The 12952-nt window shown below is 38.4% G+C and overlaps 1 protein-coding gene across 4 annotated transcripts in view; it reads left to right on the top strand.

Annotated features, from left to right (window-relative positions):
- LOC104043033 (serine/threonine-protein phosphatase 4 regulatory subunit 1) overlaps positions 1 to 12952 on the top strand; it is a 28218-nt gene that overhangs the window by 11627 nt on the left and 3639 nt on the right. For all 4 annotated transcript variants that reach the window (XM_064465295.1, XM_064465296.1, XM_064465298.1 and 1 more), the window contains 13 exons: positions 761 to 868; positions 1978 to 2043; positions 2627 to 2785; positions 3310 to 3503; positions 3855 to 4291; positions 6151 to 6383; positions 7440 to 7532; positions 8040 to 8225; positions 8528 to 8689; positions 9309 to 9409; positions 10564 to 10684; positions 11394 to 11528; positions 12295 to 12436. In XM_064465295.1, coding sequence (XP_064321365.1) covers positions 761 to 868; positions 1978 to 2043; positions 2627 to 2785; positions 3310 to 3503; positions 3855 to 4291; positions 6151 to 6383; positions 7440 to 7532; positions 8040 to 8225; positions 8528 to 8689; positions 9309 to 9409; positions 10564 to 10684; positions 11394 to 11528; positions 12295 to 12436 — 2137 coding nt within the window. The remainder of the gene's footprint in view (positions 1 to 760; positions 869 to 1977; positions 2044 to 2626; positions 2786 to 3309; positions 3504 to 3854; positions 4292 to 6150; positions 6384 to 7439; positions 7533 to 8039; positions 8226 to 8527; positions 8690 to 9308; positions 9410 to 10563; positions 10685 to 11393; positions 11529 to 12294; positions 12437 to 12952) is intronic.

Below are 12952 nucleotides of genomic sequence, written 5' to 3'. Positions count from 1 at the left end.
AAGAATTACAGCAAGTTATCCCAGAAGGTGGGAGCTGAAAGGAAACGTACAACCCAAAGCACCCGATTTCACATCAGAAACATGGCTTGTAGTGGTAGTTGAAAGTGACAGTTCCTCAGAGAAAGCTAAATTAATGAGCATGTTACTAACTTTAATTATACTCAATGTTAACTCTTGAAATTTCTGAGGATGATTCCTGTAAAATGTGCTTTAGCTCACATATGTAACTAGTTCATCTCACTCCCTTTTCTCTCCTGTTGTATAGCAAACTTTTATCGTGTTGTCTGAGCCTATGAAGAACTGGGGCTGTGCTTGTTTTTAAGTATCTGAACAGTCCTGTTGAAGTCAAGGGGCTTACTTGCATGCTTAAGCTTTAGATATTTCTAATATGCTTGAAGATTGTGATTTTTGTGTGCTGGCTGGTGCAATGGAACTTTTGTCTCTCCATACAAATTATCAGTGTATGCCACGTTGTAAAACACCTTCAAAATGCGTTAATAAAAGTCTATTTAGTCAGATAAAAAAGATGAGTTATGCGTGTCTGAACATATGATTTCTGCAGTGGTGTAGAATGATTTTAAATGAAAAATATATTTGTGCTTCATGTGAAACAGGTGTTTGGAAGAAGGAATAATGTATAGCAGTTAAATCTATTTTATGGCAGTTGCTCTTTTAAGTAACTTTTAGGCCATGCTTACAAGCTTTATCATTTTCTTTTCCTTACACATCTCCTCCTTGATACTTTTTTTTTTTTTTTCAGATAATCTGTAAAATGGCTTCTATGTTGAACAGAACAACAGTGGAGCGCATGCTGCTTCCTCGTTTCTGTGAACTGTGCAGTGATGGGAAGTTGTTTCAAGTCCGAAAGGTTGGTGTGTTTTCAACTCTAAACCAATTAGAAATTAATTTGTGTGTTGCTGTTCAAATGCCTTCCTGAATAATGTAGTCATAACTTTAGCTGATGAACTTTGAAGGAGCCTGGAAAAGCTGTTTTAATTTGTTGACGTGGTTATAGTTTCTGTAGTTCAGTAAAGAAATAGGTAAGAGTCCTTGGCGAATAGCTTTGGTGTAGCATTTAAACTGATCTTGCACAATTCAGTGTTTTGCGCAACTGTTTTTTTTCAAGCCATCATTCTTTGTTATAGGATGCCATCTTATTTCAAAACCAGGAATTCAAAAGTAATAGATACTTGAGACATCCTTCCTTTAAAAATAAATAAACCTGGTATTATTATCCCAAAAGTGTAAGACTTAATTTGTGGATGAGTACAAAAGGAAATTTGTAGCATAAGAAGTCTTAAAATATTTGGGCAGACTTAAGGGTCATGCAGAGCTTCAGCTTGGTCCTTAACCTAAGCTGCACTTGTTGGAATTTGAGCTGCATTATAGCTTTCTAAATAAACATATAGAATGAATAAATCGTGTTTTAACATGGTCCTGTCTTAGCTGATTTCAGATTTTGGCAACACCTTTTTCCATTGTGAAGAAATGTCCCTTTTGCCTTAGTTATGGCATATGTAATGCACCGTAAATGGAACTGACTTGAGACCTTGATTAAACTTTGCTTCAGCAAGGTACTTGAGCCAGTGTCCGCCATAGCAAAGATAGTTCTGTCAGTACACCTAAGTCCTGACCCTCGTATCAGATTTTAGTCTGCTTTGGTTTTGACAGCTGCTGTTCAAAGTAATTTAAATTAAGTAAGCTTATTGTCCCTTTTAGCGCTTACTGAAGTAGATGATGCTTTTCATGCAGAAACCTTTATTACTATTGATTTCAAAGCATGTGGCTTTTGGAAGTTTGCTCTAATGAGCCCTTTTTAGGGATCAGTTAATATTGCAGGATGTAGCTGTATGGCTGAAACTTCAGTAGTCAAACATGCAGTTGTTACATGGGATAAATAATGCGTGGTGAAGCTGATAATAAAACTAGTGCACTTGAAAGAGCCAAAATATTACTAACAACTGTTATATTTCTTAGATTTGTGCAGCTAATTTTGGTGACATTTGTAATGCCGTTGGGCAAGAAGCCACAGAAAGACTGCTGGTATGTAAAAATCAAAACCAATTTACAAGACTTTTTTTTTCTCAGCTGAAAAGGTTTAATAATGAGTTCTTTTATTATCTTCTCTGTAAATTAATCAATGTGCATACATTTTTAAAAATTGGTTTGGCTAAGGCCTTGGTTGCAATTATATAGCAAAACTGGGAATGAATAGAAATGCAAAGTTCCTGTTTTGCAAAACACTTAAAAGTGTAATTGACAGCATGTGTATATGTACGTACACACACACACTTGCTTTAAAATTAATGACTCTTTTTTCCCTGAACTAGATGATCAGTCGAATTACAATTTCAGGAAAAACAGGCTATTAATAATTCTTTCTATTCTTTCCTAGTGCATATCGTTATACTTAAAATCCCAATGAAGTGAATGGGAGACAGATAGTTTTTCCAATTTCTAGAGTTAATACATGTTTTTAACCTGTCCCTGTTTCTTCTATTCTTTACTTATTTTATTCTTTCTTAAGTTACCTTTGTCTCCAATTTCCAAACAAATACCGTGATAGTAAGTTGCTGCAGTCTTTGTTTAGTCTTTAATTAGTCTTGGTTTTGCTTATTTTTGGCAGATTCCCAAGTTCTTTGAACTCTGTTCTGATAGTGTTTGGGGAATGAGAAAAGCTTGTGCCGAGTGCTTTATGGCAGTGTCTTACACCACGTCCCCAGAGGTTCGCAGAAGCAAACTATCCCCGCTGTTCATCAGTCTTATTAGTGACACTTGCAGATGGGTAAGTAACTCACTCTATAATTGATGCATCTTCCCAGGCAGATCATACGCAAATAACGGACCAGTCAGAAGTGTGCTGTAAAAGTTCTCTCAACTGCATTTACTGAAATTAGCTCTAATCTACTAAAATCTAATCTCCTCTAGTAGGGTAATATCTTATTCTTCTTCTCTCTCTTACTACTTAGAACTTCTATCAACAGGCTTTTTTAGGAGTGTAAACACTCTTCTGAGAATGGGTTACTTGTGTTAAAGGTATTAGTTGAAGTAGACAGCAATGTTCTTCAAATTAATAACTTTTTAAAAGTTTCCTTACTATGACTGTAGATACATGCTTTGTATTCTAACACCCTTTTCTTGGGTGTCACTTATTTGGTAATTGATAATCGGTTATATTTGGTATTGAGTGAAGCTGTTACAGTAAGAATCAATTGGTCCTTACTAAAAAATTGAACCAGATTTTTATTTTTCAGTGTTAACTCTGTGGGAGTTGTATGAATCCTGACTGTTGTCTTTATACTACCTCAGGTTCGTCAGGCTGCTTTTCAGTCTCTTGGCCCCTTTATTTCGACCTTTGCAAACCCTTCAAGTGCTGGTCTTTACATTCGAGAAGATGGGACACTGAGTATCCGACCACCAATGCATGATGTGAATTCCAGTTCCTGCCGGCCAAGCAACAATATAACTTTAATGTCCTCCAGTACAAATGCTATATTGTCCAGGTAAAATCTCGTTAAAGATGTGGTGTAGTGGAAGGGGGAAGAAAGAATGTAATTCTTGCTCTTCGGGGCTAAAAATCAGAACTTGAGAATATAGTTCTAGGAAAGATATGAAGAGTGAAGTCGTGTGTGTCTATTTGAGTGTAGCTGCATTATTGAAAAATTTGACTTTGGCTTCACAGGAGGGTAAAGGGAAAACTGGTGAAGTAAAGCATAGTGCTATCATAAATTCTGTTTCTGTAGAGAAAATAAGCTTCTGTAGTCGATGCTGTCTTTTATGAAGTATTTCACTGAAAAGTATTGCTACAGAGTAATTTAAGTTTTATTTGGATAATTCTGTGTGTCTGTTACCAGTTCAGAACAACCAATGGAAATCAGACCAGAATCATCAACTGAGGAGACTTCAGCTGAAGTTAATACAAAGCTCTCAATTGAGAACCTAAATAAAGATACGCAGGAAGAAGGTTCAGATTATCGTACCCATTGTGGAGATGATGTGTCTCGATTGTCTCAGGGTGATAAAGTTGCTGCTGGTGTCACAGAAGTCACTAAGAACAGCAGTTTTCCTGGAACGAACTCAAGGCTACAGTCTGCTGAGGACGTATTTAATACTTTTCTGTACTGGCGCCCTCCTCTGCCTGATATAAGTCAGGATCTGGAGTCACTTCAGTTCAAGACTGAAAAGCACAAAGATAGCTGCTCTGTGCCATGTAATAACTGTGTTGCTAGTAGTGAAATAAAGAAAGTTCTAGAAAGCTTACAGGAGCACATAGATGATCCAGATGTTCAAGGTGAGACTCTGTAACAGTAAAATCATGTTTTCTCTGAGCAGGTTTTTCTCCTGGCCTTTACAAAACCCTTGATTGCATTTTAATTGGCTTGGTATTTATAAGGTGATGAGACTTCCTCGAGTAGTAAATTATAGTAGAAAGTTAGGCAAGAGCCTTTTTCACAAGACCTGAGTTATTTCTAGAACCGCTGGGGAAGTGTTCCTAGCTCCTGATCTCACGAGAAATAGATTGGGTCTAACTACAAAAGGGAAAAGAACTTACTTAAAGAGTTTTAACAAATTTCAGTACTGTAACTAAACACTGTGGTTTTAGGGACAGAGCTACCTGTCACAAGCTGAATTTGGCTAATATTTGATTGAGTGAGAATGGCCCTCATTTCAAGTCATCTTTCCTTAGCCTCCCCATACATGCCCATTGATGAACATCCTGAGGTGATGATAGCCTGACAGTGGGATGCACATGTGTTTCCTGGGCCAAATCCCTCTTGACAAGCCTGTCATCCACAGTCAACTCCGTTACTTGTTCCACTAAATCTCTTGAGAACTACAGTGAATTAACAGGTTTTCTTCTGCCTGTTTATTCATCCCTTCTCTGCATGCAAAGTCGTATCTTCAGGAACAGCAGCGTCATTTAGATTCCTTGCTGTAGTAGTAGTGAGTAGGAGGCCAGGTGGCAGCATGGCATATTTAGCTGGCTCCCCATGGCCATTTGGAAAGGTATGAAGAAAATTTAAAAATTCTTCACGTGTTAGAGTCAAAGGGTCAGAAAGAAAGAGAAAGATTTAAAAGAGGAAGAGGTGAAAAGCAGTAAAGAGTGGAAATCAAATGAATGAAAGGAGGAAAAATTGTAAATGAGTTTCAGAAAGAAAACGCAGAGTAAAAGCAAATGGAAAAGGAAAATTTATATGGAATTAAAATAAATGGAGAGATGTTAGCTTGACAGCTATACAGTGAGAAATGAGGGGTGTGGAGAGGCATGGGAGAAAACAGTGAAGATTTCTATCCCACCACCCCCTTTTTATTATGACTTTAGCTGAACAGTCATGATTACTTTCTCAGAATAAGATGTGGATGTTCATTTGTTTTCTTCCTGCTTGTAACTGCTAAAACACTCATATATATGCTGGTAATCCATTCTTCTGCCTTTTTGCGTTGTCTGTTCCCTTTATTTCCGAAGTATTCTAGCATTCTTCACCTTTAATGCATGCTCTAATGTTTCATCTTAAGACTGTACTTGCTGTGGGCTTGTGCAGATGTAGCTGTCTCAAAGCCTCTGCATTCTGAACTCTTAGTAACTTGGTGTTCCTAGCAGCAATGTAGCATAATGTGCAAATACAATTTGTCCTAACTTTATTGGTGATACAGTGCTAAACCCAACTTTTTGTTTTCTGTCTGGTTCTGGAAAACAGTTCAGAGATGGTCTGACTAATTCCTTTCTCCGGATAAAGTTTTTCTCAGAAATGTTTTAAAATGCACTTGATGCCTTTTCCAAGCAGTTGAATCAATTAAAGAATATAGCAAAAGGATTTGTATTAAAATGTTTGACAGTATGGAGAACGGGAGGTGAGCCAGTGTGCTGTGATACCTTGTTACTGAAAGATATTTCTAATAACCCCCTGTAGTAGAAATTGGTAGAATGCTGCTGCTGAAGGAGTTAATGCATCCAAGTCATTGCTCTTAATTTGTGATGGTTTTGTGGAAGAGTAATGGCCCTTTCCTTTCAAAGAGCAAATGTTTTGCTAATATACCATTCCTGTGCAGCTCAGACTGGGCTTCTTTTTGTCTTTTCAGATTAACTAATTACAAGTTTAATGCTTCTAAATGCAGAGAGGAGACTAAATAGTCTTTTGCTTTATACAGCTCAGGTCCAGGTGTTGTCCGCTGCTCTCAGAGCTGCGCAGTTTGATTCCGTCGGTGACTATGAGACCAAAAAAATGGAAGAAAGCAGTGGCAAACTTCAGAACAAAACTATTTCGGATGAAACAGCTGGTTTAGATGCTACCTGCAGCCAGGTGGAGAAAGGTGATCTTTCATGCCCTGCCTCCCAGGATAATGTGAGCGAGCAGTCTACCACCAGTCCACTGAAAAGCTCGGTAAGTATGTGTTTTGCTCTGGGTCTGAAATGAATTGTTATCAGCTGTAGTACTGTGTCTGTTCATGTAGTCCCTGGCATAATTGACCCACTTCTGATCTGAAGGCTTTGAACATTACTACACCATAACTATCATATACTACTTACCTTAATTAAAAAAAAAAAAAAGAAAAGCTATTGAGGGCTGTTATTTCTGTTTGCACACAAATTACCCAAGAGTTAAAGTTTTGCAGTGGTCCTGTAGATTTCTCAGATGAAATGTACTAAGTACAGGTTCACCTCTTCCTGTAATGAACCTAAAATTAGCCTTTTATCTCCAGAGAAGAGGCTGAATCAGATGGTTACACATACATAGGTCCTGGTTACTATTTCTTGATTATAATGTACAATTAAGCTTTAAAAATATTGTTTGAGCAGTGTTTAATGTTGCTGGAGCTAACTGTGAAATACAGAGAAAAACTCTTATTGCCTATGGACAAAAATTGTACGTAAAACTTGTATGAGCAAAAATGTAAAACACTGAACTTCTGAACTTCGTATGTTTTAGGTCTTTTAAACCTTTTGTTGATATTTGGGGAGGGGTGTATGCTTCATAATTTCATATGTTTGGGGGTTTCCAGCAGCATGTTCTAAACTAGGTAAAGCTTTTATCTGGGTATTGACAGACTTCGAGCAACTGCTAAGCTGTTTTTTTTAACATAATTTAAATTCATGCCGAGAATGAAAACTATTTAAAGGTATAGTAAAAGTAACCATCCAAAATCTGTATGAATGTTGGGTTTATTGGGTTACATTAGATTGCCTTTTATTAGAAGTAAATCTAACTACTGTTCCCCTTGTTGCTGCTACGATCTTAATGGTGTTTGCCTTAGTGTACAACTTTGTTGTCTTTTTGTACTTGTATAAATACACTGAATAAGGCTTTGCCTGTACAAGGCTTTGTCTGTAAAAGGCTATTCTGTACCCAAAATGCGGTGTTCTATAGTGTGATGCTTGGAAATACCCCAAACAGCTGTAAGTCTTAATTAATTTCACTAGCTAGTATGTCCTTTTACAGGACTCAGAGGAACAACACAGAGGAACCAGTGTATTTTTAAAGAGCGAGCAAGAAAATAATCCACCATTTGAAGATGACAAGTCAAAATTACAGGTGATTTAAGATACCATCTCATCTAACTGCTTTAGTGGAGTACTGGATACAGTCCATCTTACCCTGAATAAATGATAGCATTTGCAGTTGATCAGTTGTGGAATGCTCTGGGCCCTTGAGGAGAAACCTGTTTTAAATCTGAAAGCTAGAAAAATTCTGTTGCCTTTTTGGTGCCTTAGAGGCAATCTGTGCAGCCAAGGTGGGCACTGACTCTACTGTCTTGTCACTGGATTTACTGTTTGTCTTCAGCAAAGAAGAAATTTTCATTTTGGTTTGATGCAACATGTTAATAAAGTAATAATTACTGTTCATTGTTGACTGCTCTGTCCTAATAAGAGTACAAATAACTGTAGGGGTCACTTACACTTGGTAAAGCTAGCCCACAAAAGGGGCGTCTAACCACCGTGGTTTGCTGCCTGCTGGCAGAATATTGTAGCACAACAGGCGTGTGTTCTTTCTGAGCTTAAATTAAAGTGTGCGTTGCTGATGTCCTGTCTCTATCTGTAGGATATCATACCTCAACCCTTATTAGACCAGTACTTGTCAATGACTGACCCGGCTCGAGCACAGACTGTTGATACTGAAATAGCCAAGCACTGTGCGTATAGTCTTCCTGGGGTGGCCTTAACACTGGGCAGGCAGAACTGGCACTGCCTGAAAGATACGTACGAGACGCTGGCCTCAGATGTACAGGTAAAGAAAAAAAAAAAGTTGTTTGGGTTTTTTAATGATAAATCAGAATTTTGAGTATCTTTTCTGTTCCGTTTGTTGCACTGAAGTTATAACATCATATGCTTTCTTGTAAGGGATAAAATGTGCACTAAAAATATAAAATTCAAGATTTAAATCAGGCTTCATAAATATGATTAACATTTTCTACTGCTGTGTAACAAGGCCTCTTTCTTCTGCTCGCTTAATCCTCACATAGGTGTAGTTAAAAAGTTTATTTATTTTAGTGATGATGCCTAACCTAGTTCACTTCTTAAACTTTGCAGTGGAAGGTGCGTCGGACACTGGCTTTCTCCATACATGAGCTAGCAGTTATTCTGGGGGATCAGCTAACAGCCGCTGATCTGGTGCCAATTTTCAATGGTTTCCTGAAAGATCTGGATGAAGTGCGTATTGGTGTCCTTAAACATCTGTATGACTTCCTAAAGGTAGGAAAGTGTAATTTAATATCTCAAGAGAAAAACTTCTGACTCCATTATGTTAAGTGAGTTTGTTAGAGATGCGCATGTATCAATACCTAATTACATGTTCAGTTTTGTGCAATACTGCCATTTTGTGTGCGCGTCTCTTGCTTTAAGGTCCCTCACTTCTCTCTGTCTTGTATCCCAACACAACATCAAAACCAAAAACCCTTTGTAAATGTGGTTGTAAATGCTCCCAGCTGTTGTAAAGGAATTAATATTTTGTGCAGTCCAGCTGGAAAGTTGGACCATTAGCAGTTTGCGTTTGTGGCTGGGAGAGAAGAGATCCTGGAGGGCTGCTGCATAATAAACACGAATTCTGATTTTTGGATTGCTCAGTCTTATGCCCAGAGGCGGTGCTTTGACAGGTATCCTTGCAGAAGTGGTGATTTAATGTACTTTTTTTGGATGTCAGTCTTGTGTGTCCACGCACTCAGCTGGTTGTGTGCAATTCTTAGTAACCATCTTGTGAATGATCACTTGCTTTCAAGTAGGAAAATGCATGTAGGTGTGAATAGAGTCATACACCAGACATCTGCAACTATCGAACTTTATTGGGTTAATATTAGTAATGTTTTTCTTTTAGCTACTTCATGCAGACAAAAGGCGGGAGTACCTTTACCAACTTCAAGAATTTGTGGTGACTGATAACAGCAGGAACTGGAGGTTTCGTTACGAGCTGGCAGAGTATGTATTTTTGTTAACTTCTGATCTTTAATCTACATCACTAACTTGGAAATAGATAATTATATTCAGAAGTTAGCACACCCTAATTAGAAGCTAAAAGATTACAGCCATTCTTTATTAAGGAACTGAACTTAAAAGCCACTGGCTGTTGGGGTTTTGTTTGTTTGTTTTGGGGGGAAAGAGGGTTGTCAAACTGTTGTAATGAAGCGTTACTGAAACTTAAGTGCCTGGCCATACCAAAATGGAGATCTGGTTCGCTTGCAGTTTATGAAATACGACAATCTGCGATAGGTACTATTCAGTGAGGCTTCAGATTTTATTCAGCTCTAGACTGCCTTGTAAAAATCAGTGAAATGTAGAAAAATTACTTTGTACATAATGTGTATGAAAGAAAAAACAGTTCTTAAAAAAATTACTGTATTCATTTGGTATTTCCATGTGAGTGGGTGTAGAATGGAGATAGAGTAACATCTCACAATTCTTTTTCTACAAGCTCTGTTGATATTTGAAGCACCCAAAGAATGTTCATAGGCATAGCTTGCAGCTAAAGTCTGACCTTCATGTTTATCTCATTGCCTTTCTTGGGCTATTGAGGATTTACTCTCCCTTTGTAGTTTGGCACAACAAACTAAATCTTGCTGTGGTGCAAGAATGTTGTAGAGCAGTTCCCTGACATCTAGTGGAGAGCTATCACTTTAGTTGGTTTGTGCACAGCTGCTGGTAATGTCTGGTGCAGCCAGAATGAGTTCTGGGCAGGTGTGAGGGAGAAACTGTTTTCTGAAATGTAGATTTCAACACCATAGTAAAATCTTTCTTTTTTACTTTGCAAGAACGTACAGGATATTGGTTTGAAGTTGCAACAAACTTCTTATTGTACTTCTGTTTGTCGTGTCTGTTATTATTTGGGATAATTTTGATTCAGCGGTGCATCTAGTTTGGATAAAAGCTTCTCTTGGACTCCTTGATGGATTAAAGCATGTACCAAGTGTGTGCACTTTTATAAAGTAAAGAGAACAGCAAACTGTTCAAGTGCTTTGTAATAACCCTGGTATTTTTGAGGCTCCAAATGATCCTTCCCTATGTTTAACAGATGGTATAATTGGAGCAGGTTAGTGTTGCACTTGCTAGAGTTAATTACTTTCTTTGCATTTTAGGCAGCTGATCCTGATACTGGAACTCTACAATCCCAATGATGTCTATGACTACTTAAGACATATTGCACTAACTCTCTGCTCCGATAAAGTTTCAGAAGTTCGGTGGATCTCCTTCAAACTGGTAGGGGATTTAGCTCACTTCCTGGCAGGAGAGGAGGAACATGATCCTTGAGAGGGATGCCTGAAATCACTTTGCTTTCTTTCAGACAAGTAGGGTGAATACAGACATGTTTTGATAAACATGGCAAACAAGGTGGAAAAAAGTGACATGAAAAATTTATAAAATATTTTGAGTTGTCAGACTTCCACAGATACTAAAATATCTCTCTCTGGTGGCTGTATGTGAATGATAAATGTATTTTCAACTGAGTGAAAATCAGGATATAGAAGATTTGTATAGACCTTCCCCCAGATCAGGGAGAAGAAAAAAAATAGTTACTGATATTTCCTCACAGCTGATTTAATTTGTTAGGAACTTCATTATAAGGCTGTCATCCCATAGATGTCCTGAATGAGTAGAAAGATTCCTCCAATTGCTGTTTTTCCTTCGTGGCACCATGGAAAGGGGCGTTGTTTTCATTTCTTAAGTGTTTTTTGTTTCCCCTTAACAAACAATTTTTTTTAAAGCTTATGCTTTCTTTCTCCACAATAAGCACAGTAACTTATTAAATCGTGCAAGCACAGATGATTACACTGAACACAGTTTTTGGTGTCCCTTTGTAGGATTCAGTTCAAAGCGATGCTTTTTTAACTTTCTAAGGGCTACAAGTTAAGTCTAATCTCTTCTTTTTTCCCCTCCTTTTTCCCTTCCCCCTTCCTCTGCTTCCCAGGTTGTAGCAATACTACAGAAGTTCTACGCAAACAATGCAAATGCACTGGGATTAAATTTCATCAATGAACTTGTAGTGCGGTTTCGCCACTGCTCCAAGTGGGTTGGAAGACAAGCTTTTGCCTTCATCTGCCAGGTTGGAATGTTCCCTCTCTGTGTTTCTATGTGTACATTTAATTTGGAGCCAGTTTTGAGGCTTCTCAGCAATGTGAGCAAAACTGAAATTCAGAGTCAAGAATTTTTTTGTCATTCTTTGGGTTCTGTGATTCTGTGGGTTGACAAAAGACAGTGGCAGAGTTGGTCTGGCCTCAGTACTAGCACACGGCTGTCCAGGTTTGAAGCTGTGCTCCTTGTTCTGTTCTGTGTCTCCAGCTGAAATAGCTGATTCTTGTACTGTCTGCTATCCCAGTAGCAAAGTCCAGATTTAAGTTCTAAACTGAGGTGCATTTTGTAATACTTGACATGCTAGGATGAAGGTTCCCAAGAGCTCTTCAAAATACCGATATGTGCTAGATGCCAGGAACTATTTCCCTCTTTGTTTCCACTTACCTACCCCCTTCCAAACCAAAAATACGTACTTTGCTAGCAACGAGGAGCAGGGGTTGAATGTTGAAAGGCAAAAGCATGATGACAGGCAAGAGGAGAGCAGTGTTTCCTAAAATATAGTTGAAAGTCATCTGTTCTTGTTGGGTCATCTTCAGATGAACTTCAGAATGGCAAGACATGTTTTCATAGCAGTATTTCAAGGGTTGTGCTTATTTCACCAACATAGGGTGTATTTGTTTGGAGTTAAATAGTGACTTTTTTTAATAGGCCAAATTAAGGCCAAGATGGAAAGGAATGGCAAATAGTGTATTTTTAACATAAATCTTGCTTTCTCATCTTCTGTGTTTATCCTTTAGGCTGTAGTAGAAGAAGAATGTATGCCTGTCGACCAATTTGTTGAACACTTGCTCCCCAGCCTTTTAAGTCTTGCTTCAGATCCTGTGCCAAACGTGAGGGTTCTGCTCGCCAAGGCTCTAAGGCAGACCTTACTGGAGAAAGGTGCGGTCGTTAATTTCCTTTGAAACAACGAAGGTCTCATGCATGTTCTCCTTCCTCTGCCAGTGCAGCTCTTCATAAAGGGGCTCAGCTGGTAAAAGGCTGCTTGGTACTGAAAACAGAATTATGCGTTGTAATCTGGGATGCTGCATTTAAATCGGATTTGGGAATCTAGATGGAGGAATATATGCTGTGGGGACTTTTCTGTGTTAGAATCTTCGATCATCATCCCTAAAGGGCCTGAAACTGGCACCGAGGGTCTGACAGAGGTATTACGTCATCCGCTAGAGGGCAGTTACATCCTTGTTCATAGCAAGGAGTGCTGCCGTTCTGGGTGCTGCTGCAGGGTTCTCTGGTGTCCGTGGTGTGTATGGCACACACGAGTTTATTAAACATCGCATCGGATGATTTTGCTATATTTTGAACCGTTATGTTAATGAATTAGTCGCCTTTGGGGTCCTTCAGATGAAGTGTTGCACCTTTTTCTGAAATGGCTTGCGTTGTCATTTTAGTCTTAAG

This window comes from Phalacrocorax carbo, chromosome 14 (genome assembly GCF_963921805.1).
Source record: "Phalacrocorax carbo chromosome 14, bPhaCar2.1, whole genome shotgun sequence".
Classification (NCBI taxonomy): Eukaryota; Metazoa; Chordata; class Aves; order Suliformes; family Phalacrocoracidae; genus Phalacrocorax; species Phalacrocorax carbo.
Note: the sequence above shows the minus strand (reverse complement) of the source record. Positions and strands in the feature narration are given on the sequence as shown.